The sequence below is a fragment of the Panthera onca genome, chromosome D4 (genome assembly GCF_046562875.1).
Source record: "Panthera onca isolate mPanOnc1 chromosome D4, mPanOnc1 haplotype 2, whole genome shotgun sequence".
Classification (NCBI taxonomy): domain Eukaryota; kingdom Metazoa; phylum Chordata; class Mammalia; order Carnivora; family Felidae; genus Panthera; species Panthera onca.
The window spans coordinates 90,095,132-90,116,257 of NC_138351.1; the positions used below are offsets into that span (position 1 = coordinate 90,095,132).

At 50.2% G+C, this 21,126-nt stretch overlaps 1 protein-coding gene across 1 annotated transcript in view; it reads right to left on the reverse strand.

Annotated features, from left to right (window-relative positions):
* The window catches only part of RAPGEF1 (Rap guanine nucleotide exchange factor 1), a 131,400-nt gene that overhangs the window by 63,898 nt on the left and 46,376 nt on the right, over positions 1–21,126 (reverse strand). Inside the window, exons 2-3 of the mRNA XM_060608311.3 lie at positions 1,654–1,793; positions 954–1,067 (exon numbers count right to left, since the gene is read on the reverse strand). Of these exons, the coding sequence (XP_060464294.1) occupies positions 954–1,067; positions 1,654–1,793 (254 nt within the window). The remainder of the gene's footprint in view (positions 1–953; positions 1,068–1,653; positions 1,794–21,126) is intronic.

Genomic DNA, 21,126 nt, shown 5'->3' on the forward strand with positions numbered 1-21,126 from the left:
TCTAACTAGAATTTTAAGATATCCTGCTGGCCAAAGTACAAACAAAACAAAAATACAGGTACGCCGTAAAACGCGAGAATCGTGGCGTGTGTTTGCCAGTGGCATTGACTTGACGGCTATGACGAAAGCTCTTCCACCGGCTACGCTCTGGGCGGGCCCTGGAGAGAGGCCGCGTTTCTCTACAAGGCTTGTGTTTATTCTACGTTGCGGGGGCTAATTTTGCTTTTCTGTCCAGTCACGTGTGAGCGTTAACACTTACATTCTGGCTTTCGTGACGAGGAACGCGTCGCAAGAGTTTTGACTTGGGTGTGCGGCAGCCTCGCTACCTTTCCTGTGTGATGGTGAATGCTTCATCTTCCTACAGGCCCAGTTTCCTTTTCTGCAAAGTAAGTTTCCATCCTCCAGGGCTGTTAGGAGTGTTAAGTAGGAGCGAGTGTAGAGCAGCCAGCACGTTAGTGCCGCAGCTGGATAAGCGTCAGTGGCACAAAAGGTGTCCCTGGCTCTCGCAGGGCTCGGTTCTGAGTGCACTCACCACACTGAGCTTGCCAGGTGCCTCACAGAGCACCTGTTACTGCAGACGCCCTTCCCTTCTTAACTGCTCAGATCATCTTAGCAACTCAAGCGAAAAAGAGCTGGTCCTGAGAGAGAAGACTTCCCCACTTCCCCCAGAACCCGTTGCACCCAAGCAGCACACCCAAACCCACCCTAGAAAGGACCCCCAAGGTTTCGTCAAGGAGTGCTGAACTCTCTCCAAAGACCACAGGGGCTTGGATAAACTCTTAATTTTACCCGAGGCCCCTTGGACTGTTTCCTGAACGATCGAGCCCACAGTCGCCACCCAATTCAACACAGGGATATTGCAAGAGATTTTTTTTTTCCATCCCCAAAACCATGGGCCAGGATTCTGCAGTAGAAGGCAAGGCAAACCCAATTGTTCTTAACGTCACACTGACCTTCTGCCTTTGAGACCTGGAAGCCACAGCACTGGTGGACATAAATTCTACTGCCTGCTGCTCCAGATCCAAGGGGATAGGGTAGCCCTCTGGTAGAAATCTGTCTGTTGCCTCCTGGAAGAGAGGAAACCTGGATTCCTACAGAGCTTGAAATGGCCGTTTCAGGCTGAAGGGAGGGGTTGATGAAAATCTACAGCTGTTTCAACGTATCTGGCTTCACTGGCCCTGCTGAGGTTACTAGTGCTTGAGGACATCCTTGGCTGGGTTTCAAGGATTTGACATGTCTCAGAGCATGGGCCCTAAAGCCAAACGAAGGACGTTCTGGACGTCACAAAGCTCCCTCTATGTGTGTGCGTGCCAGGGCAACGTGGGGCTCTCTGGGGGCAGGCAGGTGGCATCCTGGGGCGTAAACATGATGCACTGAGCTGTTCTGAATGCCCAGAGGATGATACATCTGGGAAAGGAGAACTGCTTCAGCCAACAGAACCTGACTCTGATTAACAGGAGAAACACTCGCCATCCCAAAGGCTCACATTTCGCAAGGACACTCCAGGCCCCTGCCTGGCAGCACGGGAATGCTACGAAATCCGTGTTCTGCAGTGGAAGCTGATCCCCAGGGGGTGAACTTAAACACAGCACAAACTCTGACTGCTCGAAGTAGGCGAAGGCCAGGACAGACACCTAGAGAGAGTCCGCTTACTTTGTTCACAGGCTTCTCCGGGACTTTCACCGACACCTCAGCTGGTTTTCCCTTCTTGGACGGCGTTCGCTTGATTTTGGGCGAGTGGAACTTGTCCTTGAGCTTCATGGTGAAGGAGGAGAGATGGGAGCGCTGAGAGTCTGAAAACAAGGAGGTGCCGATGGTTAGAAGTGGGGTGGGGAGGAGCTGCGCTCCGTGACCGTCTGCAGAAACGAGCATCGTCCCCAAACAGATCGTTTCCCCTGGCTGTTTTAGAGTTACAAAGCAAAGGAAAGATCCGCCGAAACGCTGCTGCTTGCACGTTTTAATTTCTGCAATTTCCATGTAGTTGGGTTGTTCAGGATTGTGGAAGTCAGAGATGGTCAAACAGCCGTGGGAAAAGAACCCACAAACGCTTTCGGTGTCCTCTACAGAGTTTGTAGGATGAGCTGACCCAAGTCTAAGGGAACCAGCTAAGAAGAAAGAACACCACAGCAGAATCACAGGGGTGCAGGTTGTACGAACTGGAAAGGAAGGCCCTTCTGGATCAACCTTGAGGGAAGGTCACCAGGCAGCACAGGCACGGCCTCAGAGTTAGCATCGGGGACTGAAATCGCACTAAGGTATTCAAAAACCCTCTGGAACATAGTGAAAGACTGGATGGTTTCTCTCCAAGATCAGGAATGAGACTAGGGTGTCTGTTCTCACCATTCCTATTTGGTGTCATACTCTTAACAAAAGCCATCCAGGTTGGAAAGGGAGACAGAAAACGATGTCTATTTGTAGCTGATCTTGTATATGGAAAATCCCAAGCAATCCATTAAAAGGCTATTAGTACTAATAAACAAACTCAGCAAAGCCACAGGATACAAGATCGATAGGTGAGTGTCTGTTGGATTTCTAAACAGTAGAAGTGAACATTCCAAGATGAAATTTTAAAAAGCTTCCATTTACACTACAGGGAACGGATGATGATGGAGGCAGAGGGAAGGGGTGGGGAATGGGAAAAGTGGGTGACAGGCAGTGGGAGATACGGGCTTCCAGTTATGGAATGAGTAAGTCATTGGAATGAAGGGGACAACCAGGGAATATAGTCCAGTGACACTGCAAAAGCACTGTATGGTGACAGAGGGGGCCACACTTGTGAGCACACAGAGATGCCGCATCACTGCGTTCTACACCTGAAACTAACATAACACTGTATGTCAACTCTACTTCAATAAAAACAGAACGAAAACAAAAAGCTTCCATTGGCAATATCCTCAGAAAGAATAAAATACGTAGGCATAGATTTAACACAACAAGTGCCAGACCCACACTAAAAACTACAAAACGTTGCTGAAAGAAATTGAGACAATCTAAATAAATGAATCAAGAGCTAATATTATTAAAATGTCGATACTCCCCAAATTGATTTACAGATTCAATGTAATCCCTATGAGAATCCCAGCTGGCTTTTTTTTTTTTTTTTTTTTGCAGAAATTGACAATCTAACCCTAAAGTTAAGTATGGAAATAAAAGAAACATGGAACAGCCAAAACTATGTGGGGAAAAGAAGAATAAAATTAGAGGACTCATGCTTCTGGACTTTAAAATGTCCTATTATGGAGTCGCAGTAATCAGGGCAGCGTGGTACTGGTATGAGGACAGGCACACAGAACAACGGAATGGAACTGACAGCCCAGAAATAAACCCACGTGTCTTCGGCCAACGGATTCTTAACAAGGGTCTCAAGGCCATTCAGTGGAGGAATGAATGTTCTTTTCAACAAATGGTGCTGGCACAACTGGGTATTTCACATACAAAAGAACAAATCTGGGCCCTTACTTCACCATATACAAAAACTAACTCCAAATGGAGCACAGCCCTGAATGTAAGAGTTAAAACTAGAAACTTAGAAGAAAACTTAGGGATAAAACTTTTGTGACCTTGGATTTGGTAATGGTTTCTTAGATATAACATCAAAAGTGACAAAAGAAAAATGAGACAAGTTGGATTTCATCAAAATTTAAAACTTTAGACTTACTGTGGTGATCGTTTGGCAATACATACAAATATCCAATCATGATGCTGCACGTCCGAAACTAAGACGGTATTTTGTGCTGCAAGTGACACCATCAAGAAAGTGAAAAGACAGACTACAGAATGGAGGAGAGTAGGTACAAGTCGCATGCCTGCTAGGGACTTGCACGCAGAAAAGGTAAACAACTCCTATAATCCAAAACAAAAGGCAAATAATCCAACTGAAATGACCCAAGAATTTCAACAGACATCTCTCTAGATGAAATATACAAATGAGCAACAAGCATATGAAATCACCGTCATTAGTCACCAGGGAAATGCCCAAACTGACACAAGCTACTACTTCTAACCTACCAGGTATAATCAAAAAGACCGAAAACAAAGCAAGCGTTGGTGAAGGCTGGGGGACTGGAACCCTCCCACACTGCTGCTGCAAATGCAAAACGGTGCAGCTGCTGTGGAAAATATCTGTCAGTTCCTCACAGCATCAAACACGGTTACCCTACACCCCTGCAATTCCATCCCTAGGCATATACCCGAGAGGAATGAAAACATCTATCCACATGATTTGTACACGAAAAGCTCACAGCAGCATCATGCATAATAATCAAAAGGTGGAGATAACTCAAAGGTCGATGAACGAATAAATAAAGTGTGGCACATCCAAACAACAGAATATTACTTGACAATAGAAGAAATGAAGTTCTGACACCTACTACGACATGGATGAATCCTGACAGCATTTATGCTAAGTGAAGGAAGCCGGTCCCCAAAGACCACTGATGGTATCCAGAACAGGCAAACTTTTAGGGACAGAGGGTAGATCAGTGGCTGCCAAGATTGAGGGAAGGGGAGAGGGCACGAGAGGGGTTGCCAATGAGTATGAGGTTTCTTTTGGTGAGGGGACATAAATGTTCTAAAATTAGAATCTGGTGATGGTTGCACAACCCAGTGAGCTACTAAAAAACAAGCCACACTGGATTCTACACTTTAAATGAGTCAATCGTATACGTGAATTATACGTCAATTAAGCTGATTTTAAAAAAGCAAAGACGCACCAGGCCTTCCTCCATCTCGCCATCTACCTCCGTGCTTTCCAGTGTCTGAAACGATCTTGTGAAGCGATTTACTGACGTGCTTCTCTCCTCACAAGAATGCAAACTCACTGAGGACCACACTTGCCCTTCTCATGCCCGCATCCCCAGTGCTGACATGGTACCTGGCCCAGAGAAGATGCTCAGCCAACATTCACTCAACAAGTGAACAAACTGATCAACCAAAAAATACCCCTGCAAAAAGGACTGCTTCTTTCGATACCAGCTGAAATTCACATTTGAAATTTTCACACTTGAAAGTGGTCGAAAATTGGGGAACAGAACACGATCCTATGCGGTAGAAAAACAAATACCTGTGGTTTTAAAAATAAAAAGCACCCGCCCCCTTTCCATTCCAAACGAATGACGTAGCACCGTGCACGACAGCCGGTTAGTGTGTCTGTTATTACTTCACGTGACCTTAGGGACAAAGTGTGACTCCTTTGTCAGACCTTCCAGGTGGCAGGCAGGGTCAGATAAACTGTCTGCTCCGCACAAGTCTTCTAGAAGCGCATTGCACTCTGGATCAAAGAGATGGTTAAAAGGGTGGGCTCTGTAGTCAGACTGTTTGGGTTAAAATACTTCAAAGTCACCTCTCCAAGTCTTAAGTTTCTTTGTCTGGAAAATGGGGCTGGTAACGTTGTTTTTGGTTTTTGTTTTTTAAGTTTATTTATTTATTTTTGAGAGAGAGAGAGAGAGAGAGAGAATGAGTGCACGCATGCACAGTAGGGGAGGGTCGGGGCGGTGGGCGGGAGGGGGGAAGACACAGAATCCAAAGGAGGCTCCAGGTCCTGAGCTGTCAGCACAGAGCCTGCGTGGGGCTCGAACCCACGAACTGTGAGATCATGACCTGAGCCGAAGTTGGATGCTTAACCGACTGAGCCACCCAGGTGCCCCGGTAACACTGTTCTTAGGATGGCTGACGTGATGTAGGATAAATGAGACGCTGCCTGTGGGTAATACAATGAGGTGCTTATCCAAGTGCCAGGCACATGGTACCTCAATGCAGGGAGCTAGCCAAACTAACTATAGGATTTGGATGGGTAGCAGGGCTGATCAAACTCTGAATTCTTACCTCCCAACTGCTTACAGATCTTTATCAGGCGATTCTGTAGCACTGAACTTTTAACTCACGACCCTAGGTGACCGTGGGCCTTACAGTCTTCCTCCTCTTCCTTTGCACCGACCCGAAGCCTCAAACTGGCTTTTATCCGTAATCTGTTCTGCTCTGGGGTTTCACGTGTCTCCTCGGCCCTCGTGTCCCTGCAGGCATAGCACTGACCAGGCAGGTTCCCGAGCCAGACGGGATGTTAGAGCAGTGTACTAATCCTTACGACTTTCATCGGAGCAACTAAGACTGAAAGCAGGGCCAGAAAAGCAGACACAAATGAGGAAGTCTAGGCAGGATGCACGGTTTCTTTGGTTTGCTTCCGTGGTCAGAGACCTTCAGAGGCCTGGGATGGGGAACCAACTTCTGCCTGCGCCTGTCTGCCACCCCGAGTTGCTCTACGGAGAAGCCAGATTCACATCTCCGCCATCGTGACGAGGGCGGAACTGGGGTGTGCAAGCAAGGCACGGACGGCTCCCCAAAAGACCTCTCTGGTTCCTGCACTTGCAGAGCCAGCCCTGGTCATGACCCAAGGGCCAACGAAGGGCACCCCCAACCTGAGAGCAAACTGGACGCAGGAAGTATATTACAGCACTCCCTACCTCGGCCTGAAATTCTAGTCTGTCTCGGGGCACGGCTGGGAATCCACGTCAGCATTTAAAGAACGAACTACATCTACCAATCAATCTCTCTCCTGGGAGTATTTCAGAGCCTCGAGACAGCTACCTTTAGCACACACGGTGTTAAATCAAGTGGAGAAGGCAGGTTCTTCCTAATGATAACGAACCTCGTCACCCCTGGAAACAGAAGACAGCACTAACTAGGACAGATTGTCACTCAGAGGCTGCCTGTCATCTTTTCCTTGCAACGCCGGGTCGGCAGCATGGATTTCAGGTGACGTAGATGCAGGTTGCTCCGACTGTGTCTGAGTGTTGATAAAGCACCACAAGCAGTGACAGCAGGCGGAAGGAAGCAACAGGGGGCAGCTGTGTCAGGGTGATGTCACCAACAGCACCACACACACACACACACACAGAATTAAATTAAATACATGCATCCCCCAAGCTAGTTCATCAGAACTTTCAGCCATGATGGAAATGTTCTGTGTCTGCACCACCCAACGTGACGGGCCTTGTGTGTCTACTGAGTACCTGAAATGGGGCCGGAGGCTGCGGTATCGGACAGCACGGCTCTAGAGGCGGAAAGCTATCAGGTCCACCGATGCCACCTCACGTCCCTTCGTGATCACGTCTCTCTTCCCAACAACGGGTAACCGCGATTCTGATTTTTGGGCTCATCAGCCCTTACCATTTGTGACAGTTTGTATCTATAAGCATAGTTTAATTTACAGGTTTGTGACGCTTACATAAATGGAAACATGCTGTAAATATTCTCACGTTCTTGCTTTTTCCCTCAGTAGTAGGTCTGACGTTCAACCGTGAAGTGTATGGAAGTGCTCTCGTTTTCCGTGCTGTGAAATTCCATATATTCCACGATCCCAGGGGACGCTGGCATGTTTCCAGCTTCTATAAACAACACTGCCATGAACACTCCCATACATGTCTCCCGGAACACATGCAAGGCCTTTCTATGAATAGAACTGCTTAGCTGTAGAGTATATAGATTTAATTTTATGGATTAAAAAAAAAATTTTTTTTTAATGTTTCTTTTTGAAAGAGAGACAGAGCTTGAGCGGGGGAGAGGGAGAGAGAGAGGGAGACAGAATTCTAAGCAGGCTCTAGGCTCTGGGCACCCCCAACATGGGGCTCGAACTCACAGACCGTGAGATGGTGACCTGAGCCGGAGTCGGACGCTGAACCGACGGAGCCACCCGGGCGCCCCTGATTTTACGGATTTTGCCAAATGATTTTCCAGAATGGCCACGCCACTTTGCAGTTCTACTGTCCCTCCCCACCAACACCTGGCACAGCCTGACTGGTACACTGTCTTCACGGCCGTACCTAACCGAGGGAAACAAAATCCCTCCTTCACAGAAGAGACGTCACAAACTGCTATCTTACTGTGGTCTATCAAATCTGAGAGCGACTTCAAAGGTTATCGACAGAACTTAAGAAAACAAAGCGTCCGACCACTGCTCAGTGTGGCATTCACGCCACGGAAGGTCAGGAACTCCCGATGACTAATCTGCTAGTCATTTCTTCCAGAGGAAGGGTGGCTTACGGGGCCTCACAAGTTCCGTATAAATGGCTACAAGGTTACGGAGAGCGGGCACTTTCTGGGGCAACCATCTCAGGATGCAGACCCAGCGGTCAGACGAAGGTCCTTCTCTACCCAGAGAGGAAAGACAGACTGGAAGAGAGGCACGTAGCCTGTTCACAGAATCATATCGCCAAAAAACCCCCAAACCCCCAAAGCCACACCACTTTCTTCCTGAGTCGTCGGCCAGGTATCGAGGTTTCAGTCTTAGATTTTCAACGTGTCCCCCGGCCAAGCCCGACAGCGGTCTCTGCCTGTGGCTGACGAATGTACCCATCCACCGGCCTTTCAAATGTCACTTGTAGCAGCTGGGATCCCAACTTAGCAGTGGTTTCTGTCAGGGCTTAACTTGGCTCTGGATAAGGGCAGTCTCCAAATATCAACCACGGGACCACGAAGTCAGGGTCACGGTGGGTAACGCTTCGAGGCAGTTCCAAAATTATTACAGCCAGTCTTGAGAAACACCGTGGCCACCAGTTTCTTGTTACTTACAGCGGACTGGGCACAGAATTGTGGCACCACTGTCCACTTACACGAGTTCCATCCGAATGCCGTCTACCCAACCCATACTCCCCCATTTTCCAAACGTGTAAAAAGGGTAACCCCAGTGGAGAAGTGGCTTGAGGACATCAGGAAGAACTTTTTTTTTCCCTGAGGTTATTTATTTATTTTGAGAGAGACAGAGAGAACGCGAGCGGGAGAGGGGCACAGAGAGGCAGAGACAGAATCCCAAGCGGGTTCTGTCAGTGCAGAGCGCGACGCAGGGCTCGAACCCATGGAATCGGGTGATCATGACTCAGGCCGACATTAAGAGTTGGACACTGAACCAACCGGGCCACGCCGGTGCCCCTAGGAAAACCCTTTTCAAACCTAGGATTTCAGACTGTTACTTATTTAAACTTTTCCAGACTAATGGAAAGATAGAGACAAGAGTCCAGGCTGTGGGCATGGCAGCCAGCACGTGGGCTTTCCCCGGAGCTCGGCCGTACACAGGGGCAAAGTCTGTACCTCTCTGAGCTGCACGTTCCTCGCCTGTGGAAAAGCATAACCTCGGGGCCTACCTCCTTGGGCTGAGGTGAGGATTAAACATAACCCCGTGTGTCAAGCATTTCGCCAAGGACCTGACACACAGCGAATGCTCAATAAATGGAAGCCATTACTGTTACTTGATAACATCACCACGCCTCTGCCAACACTTGGCTAAAAATAGCCACAGCCTAGAACGGAAAGCAACCTGATGTTTCATCTTTCTCCAACAATGTCCATATTAAAAGATCCTCTGTCTTACTTAATATAGAACTATTCATGTCAAAGCAGAGGGAAAATTAGCGTTTGGGGTTTCGCAAGAGCAGGCCCTCTCCCGACCCGAGAAATCTGTTCATACGACCCGTCTGCTCTGGCAGTGGACTGACGACTTGGTGCTGCTGGGAGGAGTAAGTAGATCGCTTTTCTTTTCTTTTTTTTTCCAGCAACAAAAAGTGAAACAACCTTGTTATAAAAATCCAAACACTGCAAAAATATATAACTCGGAAGGTGAAAATCCCTCGTAACTCCACATATGGCAGAGATGAAGTATTTTTCAACTTCTGTGGGCATTTTTTCATGTGAGCACGGTTCACGGTTGAAGGACGTTCTGCTGAAACCTCTGTGCCCAGTCTCCTGGCGGACGGTTTCTAACTTCTGCTATTCAATCAATGCCGCGTTGCTGGGCACTCTCAGGCGTACCTTTCTGGGTGCCTGTATAATGAGACAGACCTAGAAATGGAATGGTCAGGTCACGGGTACGAGCACTGAAAAACTGAGAAGATACTATCCAGATGCCTGAGCTGGGTCCAGACCAGGAGGGACGGAGCCAAAGAGTGAGGCTCGGGGAGGAGGCAGAAGGGATGGGGTGCAGGAGAGAGGCTACGCCTACTGTCCACAGAAGAAACCAAGCTTCACCTCGGATTTGGGCTCAAACCTGACAGAGGCACCATTTTGGTTCTCTCTGTGTAACTGGTAGCAATTAAAAACAGATTCCGGATTGAACAGACACGTCACAAAAGAAGATATGCAAATGGCTAATAGACAGACTACTTATGGAGCACCTGGGTGGCTCAGTCGGCTAAGCGTCTGACTTCAGCTCAGGTCATGATCTTGCTGTTCTTGTGTTCAAGCCCCCGTCGGGCTCTGTGCGTTGACAGCTTGGAGACTGGAGCTTGCTTTGGATTCTGTGTCTCCCTCTCTGACCCTCCCCTGCTTGTGCTCTGTCTCTCCTTCAAAAATAAACATTAAATTTTTTTTTTTTTTAAACCTGGATGGGGGCGCCTGGGTGGCTCAGTCAGTTAAATGTCTGACTTTGGCTCAGGTCATGATCTCGTGGTTCGTGGGTTCGAGCCCTGCGGCTGGGCTCTGTGCTGACGACTCGGAGCCTGGAGCCTGCTTCGGATTCTGTGTCTCCCTCTCCCTCTGCCCCTCCCCTGCTCACACTCTGTCTCTGTCTCTCAAAAATGAATAAACGTTAAAAAAAAATAAATAAAAAAAAAAAAACATGGATGAACCTTACAAACGTAGGAAGAAGGCACACACACAGAAGGACACTGTGTATGGTGTTCCATTTATACAAATACAAACACCAGCAAAATTAATCTATGATTTGAGGAGTTAAGCCAGCGGTGATGCCTGGGGTGTGGGGTAACCAGCAGGGGACAGGAGGGAGGGAGGGAGGCAATGTATTTTGCTCAGAGCCGGTTACACTGGTGTGTTGGATTTGTGAGAATTCTCCATGCTGAGTACTTAAAAAGCCAGATGTACTTTTCTGATTCATGGTATACATCAATGAAACGCTGTAATAAAGTAGACACGGGGGTCTAAGCTTCTTCTTTTTTTTTTTTTTTTTTTTTAAATTTTTTTTAATGTTTATTTATTTTTGAGACAGAGAGAGACAGAGCATGAACGGGGGAGGGGCGGTCTAAGCTTCTTCTAAAAAAGAGCTCACATGATTTTCACATGGGTCAGATGAACAGCTCATTTAAAATTTAAAGAAATCCTATTCTCTGAAACAAACTTATTTAACCATGAACAATCCAGAGCGAGTGTCTTTCCAAATAACTCTCCATTGAATATCCCAGGAAGCATCGTGAGTGTCTTAGGAAGTTTCTATTTCGTCTTTGTGAAAGTAATAAAAAGAACTTACATAAATGTAAATATTTTTATGATCTTAAATCACCAGTAAATAGTGTTTTCTACTTTCGTTCGCTGTATGGAAATTTTAAAGAACTTAATGCAGGGGCACCTGGGTGGCTCGGTTGGTTAAGCATCTGACTCCTGATTTCAGCTCAGGTCATGATCTCATGGTTCATGAGTTTGAGCCCCATGTCGGGCTCTGTGCTGGCAGCATGGAGCCTGCTTGCGACTCTCTGTCTCCTCTCTCTCTCTGCCCCTCATCTGCATGCACTCTCTCTCTGTCTCTCTCTGTCTCTCAAAATAAATAAAACATAAAGAACTTAGCATAAACACAACTGTATTCTATAATTTCTTTTGTTTTTAATCAAGACCGAATCGGTGTATTTTTATATAATTGTAATAGTACCTAGTCACGAGGTTAGTCTGACAAATAAACAATACTCCTTGTCAACAAACACTTGAGCACATCTCACCTGTGCCAAGCCCTGTGTCGGGACACCGGACACAGGAACCCTCCCCTGCAGACATCCAGGGGAACTTGAATTAGGCAGGTGGACAGGCGAGTCTGAGTTACGGAGATGGATGGGGGCTGGAGGTACCCGTGGGGGTGCTGGCAGCATACGGATGGCACAGGAAGCCGAGCAACCAGAGGACAACCCAGGGGCCTGTGCTGACGGAGAAGATAGGCGCCGCTTAACTGCTGAGCGATCTGTCTCTGCACACGAGCTCCCGGTCACTCCTCTGGAGGGTCTAGATCGGGCAGCTCAACCCCACAACTACACTCCCCGTACTCCCTCCCAGACCTGCTGCCACGACATCCTGGTACACAGGAAGCTTCACCCTCCCAGAGCTCGGGTCAGAATCCCGGACTCTGCTCTCCCGCTCACGTGTACCATCCAGTCTTTCGGCAAATTCTGTGAATCCCGCCTTAACAGTACATGCAGAATGTCCCCACTGTAGCCACCTGCACCGTCAACACCCTGACCCAAGCCACAGCCACTTGGTGCCTAAGCCGCTGTGCCACCCTTCCAACAGTCCCCAGCGCCTTGCCTCTCTGGAGTCTTCTCCAGTCAGTGACCAGACGGATCCTTGTAGAAGGTCGCCCCTCTGCTCAAAACCCTCCTGCCTGTAGCTTCTCTTCTCGCTCAGAGAGAAAGGTGGAGCCTCTGAGACGTCCACACGCCTCCCCCACAGCCATCAGAGAGGGCTCTGAATAAGTTCACACGCAGAGTTCTCCCCAAGACGTACTCCTTTTATCAAACCTTCATCAGATACCGGACAGATGGCCCAAGAGAAGGTGAAGGGGGGGCCTCCGGGTTGAGAACTGCTTCCCTCCTGGAGTCCAATCAAAAGGTTAAGTCAGCAGCCTCTGTTTTCAACATCCCGTCAGAAGTCGGGCCCCGTGCGGGGAGTTCTACGTCACCCCCTATCCTCACACTGACACCGGAAGGAAAGTATTTTTGTGACCGTTTGACAGACGAGGAAACCAAGTCACAGGGCCCAACACTGCCCCTCAACCCCCGCCCCATAAATCACACACACATCCCCGTCACAGACAAGGCAACTGCAGCCCTTACACGTGCTGTGAACAAGTCAAGGTCAGCCTGCCCCCAGGGCGGCCTACTCCCAAGGAAGTACTTTTTTTTGCCATCACTGTTTGGAAACGACCTAGAGATTCTTAAAGCCACAGACTTTACAGACATCCGGAGATGTGAATTAGTCACCTCTCCAGAGTTTTATTTCTAGAGATGAGAGACAGAGAGAGAGAGACAGAGAAGGGAGGGGGAGGGAATGAGACACGGGCGGGGGGTGGGAATAAGCTCATTCTGAGTAAACACACCACAGCACTGGGCAGAGAGTAAGCGGGGCCAAAGTGCGCCACGCCACTCAGCATCCTGGCTACAACAGGAAGCAGGGTCCACCCTGACCTTTGTCCCTTAGGTGGAGTTGTTTGGAGCAGCCTCTGTCCCTCAGAGGAACTTGCGCGTTAGGACTGATGCCAGTTTAGAATTCAAACAATTCTCCTCAACGGCCTCAGAGCATAGTTTTTAGCATCATGTCACCAGCAAAGCAGCCCAAGTTGGAGGCAGGAAGGCCTGTTTATTTGGGGCCAGGCCACAGCGGTGGGGCACGGGCGCTCACGGGCAGCGGAGGCCGTGGCAGACCAGGACTCTGCTGGCCTCAGCTGTGCCTGGCCCCGCGCGGGGACCCCGAGGGCTCATTATTTGTCAGGCCACCCTCTGGACTTCCAGAGGAAAACCACTTTCGTTTGTCAGCAGGCGCATACTTCTTTCTTTCCCAGGCAACAGGAAGAGCAGAGAGCCAAAGCCCTGGAAGCTTCGGACGCTGCAGAAGGAGCTCACTGGACAGAGCAAGAAGAGAGTCAAAGGACAAGGGTCACCTATAGTCCCTTCCCTTCCTTATCACCCGGGAAACGGTGCAGCAGATACGCACAGGGCAGGCATCCGCATTCGTTCACTCATTCACCTGTTCGATAAATCTTTACAGGCCTGACATCTGCAAGGCGCAGGGGTCAAGAGGGAGGAGCAAGATACAGCTTCTCTCTCCGAGGAGCCCCGATCTCACGGCGGAGAGCCGGGAAAGCCCGCAGTCATGACACGGAGCGAGGAGGCCCAGGATGGAGACTTGGTCGGCAAAGGCAGGGGCTTTTCAGCTGCTCACGGCCCCGCCTGAGAGGAGGACGAAAGTGCTCTGCAGCCCAGAGGCCTTGAATAAGGCCTAGCCTGATCCGAGGGCAGGAGCACCGGCTGGGCTCTCAGGGACAGCTCCGGGCCTTAGGCATTTCACATGGGGACCGAGGAAATGCATCCGGGTCAGCAAACAGGTGCTGGCTTGGGAAAGGCTTCACGAGTCTCTGAGGACCACAGAGGGATCTGAAAATGACCACTTCTCCAAAGGCATACGTCTGGCTTCCCAGGCACGTGGGTGGAGGGCAGTAAGGGGCGGGGGTGAAGGAGAGGCAGGGAATTTTTCTCCGAAACAAAATGAGCAAAGGGTCTTCTCAGCTGTTCTTTGATGCGTGTTTTTCATGGACCCTGACCCTCTGTTCCTGTCTCTCAAATATGTTTGTGGCCAGGGGGCCTGTTCTGGAAGAAATATTCATTCCGCAGGACAGTCCAGACCAGCGGTGGTGGGGGAACCAACCCCACCCTGCTCTACGCATTCAGAATCAAGTGCTGATCAATGCCAATCTCTCTGCAGCAGTGGCCAGCCGAGGTGGCACCCCTGGGCAGGTGCCCAGTGAGCAGTGGGCTCTCAGCTTCCGTGCAGCCTGAGAAGTTGAAAGGATCCCGAGTCTGCCTGCAGAGGAAGCGGAGGCCTTGTGATCAGATATGCCCCAGCCTAGGACCCAGGCATCCTGAACCAGGCCAGTCCAGGGCTCCTTCCTCAGTAATGGCTAAAGTATCAACCAGCCCCCCGGACATCTCTCCTCCTCGTGGGACAACTTCAGTGTCATAAGTAAACAACATGTGGAGGGCCAGGAAGAAAAAGACAGCCCCCTCCAGTACTGGTGATGCCCAGCTATTCCGTTTGTGAATCACTTAACAGCCACAGACAGTCTAACCACCCAGAGGCTCTGAGGGCCCTCGCAATTCTGAGACTAAAATCTGAAGTCATGCTGGTTTAGTCAAAGCCAGAATCTCACTGGCTTAGAGCCTGATAGCCAACCCAACTCGTTTCCAGCCAAACACATCAGTTCTGTGTGCACAAGGCACCGCTTAGGCTCTGAGGAACCGCATGGCGATAGCTGGGCCCGTGTCCCGCACAGTGAGTGTTCAGGCCTGTCTCATCTAGTCCTCATAGTGGCTCTCTAAGGTAGGGAGACTGAGGCTGTGAGGTGACAGACCCTGACACACCAGCCACACAGTCTCCTAACGCAGTAGAGGGAGAAGTGAATAAACACCCTTAAAAATGGCTCAAATAAGGGGTGCCTGGGTGGCTCAGTCGGTTAAGCGTCCGACTTCAGCTTAGAGTCGAGTTGGAGCCCTGTGTCGGGCTCTGTGCTGATGGCTCAGAGCCTGGAGCCTGTTTCAGATTCTGTCTCTGTGTTTCTCTCTCTCTCTCTCTCTCTCTCTCTCTCTCTCTCTCTGCCCTTCCCTGCTTCCACTCTGTCTCTCTGCTTCTCTCTCTCAAGTAAACAAAAAGAAATTTTTTAAAGATGGCTCAAATAAGTGGAATACAGGCTCGGGGGCGGGGCGGGGGGGGAGACTTGTGGGCTCTTGTCTCCTATAGGAATATTCTCATTCTCTCTGCATCAGCATTCCACTTAAAGGGAACCAGCACCCAAGAGGAGGTACAGGGCTCTGTGTTTGGCCATGCATGCCACCCCGTCCCCACCCCCAGCTTCCGACTTACACGGCACGTCTCAGTGTAGGCTCTCTCTTCCTCTTTTGAAAACTAAAGCTTAGCAAGTACTGTTTATTAGATGTGTTCACAACTTTGATCGCCAGGTAAGCAAGTTGCCACAAGAGCAGAAAGCAAGCCTTTCAGGCCAGCGCTGCTTATAAAAGTGAATCACACCCTTCTGGAAAAGTCCAAGACCAAGATGGCTCACAGCAGCAGCACATCAAAGACCTTCTTGCTGTGTTAGCTCCTGGGCTAAAAATACTCTTAGTGGTGAAATCTCAGGCGGTCTCTTGGCCTGAGGGGAAGAGGCCAAAGTCACACGCCAGCTCTCTCACCTTGGGAGGTGGGGTTATAGATGGGACGCAAGACTATTTTTAAATAACTCCAAAAACAATGGGTCGCGGAAGAACATGTGTTTGAGCAACGGCTGGAGTTGCCGTTTGGCTAGGAAGCATTAGAAGGGGACTTTCCGCAGTCAAAAAGGCCTCCCAGTTCTCACAGAATTTCCACCTTCACGGTCTGTGATTAGTAACAAAATGGCGTCACTACGTGTTGTTACGAGATAGTTCTTCAGTGCTTGGCCCCTTCCTGGGTCTTAGGCTCAGCCAAAAAACATTCCTTTTACTCTCTCCAAACTCTCTCTTGTTCAGAACCTTCCAGAAACTCACTCCACTCCAAAGACTGCCTTTAGGAAAAATCCAGTTGCTTCATTCTAGAATTCTCCAGAAGGAAGCTCGTTTTCCCATCTTCTCTCTCAACACACCTATTCTTTGTGTCCCCTGGAACTGAAGTTCTTTTTAAAGGACCAAATCTTCCCACAGGAGGCAGCCTCCTGTGGCTTGTCTGAGGCCCTGTCTCAGCATGCCAGGAGGAAGGACAGGCACAGCCACACAGGGAAGAAGGAAGGAGGCAGAGACTTATCTTCTCAAAGTCAGCGGTTTGGAATCAGGATGCACTTTCCCACTGAAACAAGGTTAAATACCAAATTCAGGGGCTCCTGGGTGGCTCAGTCGGTGAAGTGTCTGACTTTGGCTCAAGTCATGATCTCGAGGTTTGTGGGTTCAAGCCCCGCGTCGGGCTCTGCGCTGACAGCTCAGAGCCTGGATCCTGCCTCGGATTCTGTGTCTCCCTCGCTCTCTGCCCCTACCCGACTTGTGCGTGCGCTTGCTCTCTCAAAAATAAATAAGTGAACAAGCAAAAAACCCACCAAGTTCGGGCCCTGTGGCCATCCACACAGTGGCACACAACTTGGCTCAGCTCCTTCCACCAGCCACGTGCTGGGCATTCGGTGCCGCAGAAAGTCTGGTCCGGACGGACCGCGGTTGAACGGGAGCGTAGGCTCTGCCCTTAAGTGGTGTAGAAGCTAACAGAGAGGTAAAGCCATCCACGCAGAGCCCCAGTACACAGCAGAGCAAGTCAAGTGCTAAAGAAACGAAGGGTTTACTTCCTGAAAGACACAGGAAAAGTTCGTGAAGAAAGCCCTAAAGCTGTGTAAGCCGAGCAGACATGAAGGGATAGGACCATGACAAATGTGAAGGGACGGGGTCGCCCTGGGTAAGAGAGGCATCTCTGAGAGACAGAACCGAGGGAGTCCCGGCAGGAAGGGTGCCTGCTCCTGCTCACGTTCACGCCAAGTCACGACCCATTAGCAGGTCCCCAAACCGATTCCAGGGATTAAAACACGAAACAGAATAGAAACGGTCAGAGGGCACGGGGGTAGTGAGGCTAAATAGCATTTCATGAAACTTATTTCCATCACAACCAGCTTGAAATGCTGAAGAACCTTCTCCACGGGGAGAGTGGGGTGGAGAAGCCGCCTCACACAATGAGGTCAGGGGTCCTGCAGGGGCAATCGAGACCGCGGCACAGCCCTTTCCCGAGTCACCCGGGCCCTGGTTGAGCTTCCCGCCCTGGCTCTGGAACCGACGATCGGGCCCGGGCACAGCACCAGCAGGTGGGCCATTTCTAAGGCGGAAGCACTCCGTAGCCTTCCGACCTTTTCTGACCACAAACCACAGTAAGAAATGCCGTGATCAAGTACACGAAGTGTATCAAAAATCTAAAACATTTAAATCCCATTTTGCTTTGTAACCCTACAAGTGAGTTCTAGGACCAAACAGTGTCTTAATCCTTCCCCCAACAAGAGTGAAGGGTCTGGGTGGTTAACGGCAGCACCATGGCCTGGAGCCGGTTAGGATACCAGCTCTCCACCCCAACTCAGACCTAACGAATCAAGGTCTCTAGGGGAGGCACCCAGGAATCTGGGCTTTAACTAGTCCTCCAGGGGAATAAAGATCTAGCAGAAAGAGGTAAACTGCCAAGAAATTCCAAATCTTGAGCGGGAGATGGGGGGACTCTGCAAACTCAGCAGAGCCAAAGTGACAGGCAGGTACATCCTTTGACTATGACAGAGAAGTTCTCATCTCCCATCAAAACATTCTTTGGGGGGCGCGCCTGGGTGGCTCAATCGGTTAAGCTTCTGACTTCGGCTCCGGTCATGATCTCACGGTTCATTAGTTTGAACCCCACATCGGGCTCTGTGCTGACAGCTCAGAGCCTGGAGCCTGCTTCGAATTCCCTGTCTTTCTCTCTCTCTGCCCCTCCCCCACTTGCAGTCTGCCCCTCTCTCTCTCTCTCTCTCTCAAAAATAAACAAACATTAAAACAACAACAACAACGTTCTTTGGGACAGGCCCCTTCTGACAGGGAGACAGGTACGTAAGCGCTGTGCCTAGAACAGGCCTGCACTGGCACAGCCATGGGGCTGGGGGGGGAGGGGTGACTAGTCCCCGTCACCAAATTCCAACCAACCAGCCACTCCAAGCCAGGAAATCTGGCTAAAACAGGCATCTTTAGTACAAGGCTCAGAGCACAGGTAAGTCAGTAGATATTTCCCGCAGACTGACTGTGCGCACGTGCTCAGGACAACAACGTTCACCAGAAGTGGGGGACCAGAGTGGTCACGACTGCTCTCCTGCCCTGTGTATCCTTGCTCATATCAGGCTACAATGTTTGTTTAGCATCTACTCTGTGCTGGAAAAAAAGTGGCTTTTCCCTCCAGCAATTGCTCTAAGGCAGTGGTTCTCACGAAGGTAGAGAAGTGGGTCAATGACAAAACGTCTATCAAAAGCACACACAAAACTACACGCGTTCACATCTGCCATCGGAAGAAACAAACCTGGACAAAACGCACAGAGGCTACAAGCGGAGGGGCTGCGTCAGGAGGTCCAGAATTAGGACTCGGTGAAAAGCCGGCACCCTGCTAGGCCTAGGGCCCAGCCTGACTGCTCAGGAGCTGGCCCCGAGGCAGGAGGATGGGTCCTTATCCCACACTCACCCCAGCCCACGAATGAACGGTTTTCTTAGTGGAAAACAAAAGTACCTTCGAAGTCCTTAGAACACATTCTAAGATGATAACCACATTTTTCCATTTAAGATGGAAAACTCTGAATTTTCTACACAGGAAAACAAAGCCAGCTGGGAAAGAAAGGAATGTGCTAGGGACCCAGCATCCCCAAGCACAGGTACCCCCAGATCTGACAGGAAGCAGGATGTTCCTACGACGCGGTCTGGGTGGGGTTTGTCAAACCATTCCTTAGGAAGAAGGGGATGGCAGCGGACAGTCCCAGGGTGTTCAACCAGAACTTTCTGAGAGCCACCAAGTGCCCATGGAGAAAAACGTGTCACTTCATTTTCTTCCAGGAAGCCTGGGCCCATAGTGAACTCACCCTGCTGGCTTCAACCTCCTGAAGACAGTTTTCAGTTTTTGTTCTGCAACTGGTCTGCCGGCCACAACGTCCTCAGAACTGAGGGCGTCTTAATAATAAAAATACGCAGCTTCCCAAAAGCTAGTGGATGTTTGAAAAAATGCGTGAAAATCAGTGGACTGAATCTGTACGTGGGTCTACACTGCAGAAGATTTGGCACATTTTTGAAGGTCACCTTTTAAAGCGTTTTGGGTTCCAACTCTCTTTACAAATTGAAGTATGACCACGAAGCAGGAATTGAAATATATTTAATTTCTTTACAATAATATTTTTGTATTCTTTGTGGTGGAGGCTGAGAGTAGTGTTTCTAAACTTTTCATCAAAACAAAAATTTTAGCACAGAACCTCGCATGTCCTGAGGCTTGGTTAAAGCCCGGCTGCTAAGAACATGGTGCCGCTTTAACTTCAACATTTCGTTTCTGTGGGCAGGAAACCCAAACCATCCGTGGAAAGTCCAGTTCTGAAATCTCAAATTGGCTGCCTCTTCTGTCCAATCTACTGAAGCACTGTTTGGCTTTAAAATTCCGACCTCTTACCCAGGGGCGCCCGGGTGGCTCAATCGGTTAAGCGTCCGACTTCGGCTCAGGTCATAATCTCGCAGTCCGTGAGTTCAAGCCCCACGTCGGTCTCTGTGCTCACAGCTCAGAGCCCGGAGCCTGCTTTGGATTCTGTGTCTCCCTCTCTCTCTGATCCTCCCCCGTTCATGCTCTGTCTCTGTCTCAAAAATAAATAAATGCTAAAATAACAATTTTTTTTAAATTCCGATCTCTTACCCAAAGAAGACCGCCTGATAAAACTGAGCTCCTATCTCTGTGCTATACAGCTGACCCTGGGCCCATTCCCCAAATATGAGAGGCCCCCACTTGGGCTTCTCCCCCAGGTACAAAGAAATCTGGAGCTCCATACTCCGCTCAGGAGGAATTTCTTCTCCCTTTGAGGGCAGCAGCCACGCGGGGCACAAGGCACCGATGCAACGGCGCCGGCTTAGGCACGGCAGAGCCTGGAGAAGTGTGACCCCTCTGGCGACATCGTCTGGTGACGGTCGTGCCCCTTGACACTGCCCCCACCTGCCCGGGTTAGGGGGGCCCCCGCATGGCCCCAAAGGAAGAAGGCTCCCCATAAACAAAGTCCAGTCTGAGCTGGCGCCATGCCGAGGAAGAGCCTGTGACGGTCCCTCTCTCCTCTTGGGCGAGGAAGGAACCCTGCAGAGGATGGGGAGCACGATCGTCGGGGGCAACACGGCTCAGGGCGCTTTTCAAGCCTCTGATGCGCAGTGCCCGGTGCGCAGCGTGTCAGGCAGTCGCGGCACGGACACTCAGGAGGGACGGGGAAGAGAGACCCGCACAAACCCCCGCAAGCACGACTGCGACCGAGTGGGCCGAGGCCCCGCCCGTGACCCAACTGCGAGAGCGCTGAGTGCGTGGCCCGCGGGCTGCACGCCCCCAGAGGCAGCCCGCGACAGGGCTCGGGTGCCAGCAGAACTTGGATGGGTGGGGAGTAAGGCAGGGATAGGTGCCCTAAAGCCATCTTCCGCCCTGGACCCTGCAAGGAAACCGGGCTAAACTGGAGCCTGAAAGACTCACTGCAGTTGGCCAGGTTTTCATTTTCTGTAGCGTGTGTGCGGAGGGCCGGGCGTGTGGACCGAGGAAAAGTGTTTCTGGCAGAGGGAGGAGCATGTTGGGAAGGCCCTGGGCCAGCAGGGCCAAGGTGAATCGGGAGACTTGGTCAGTACGGCAGAGGGAGGGAGTGGCGAG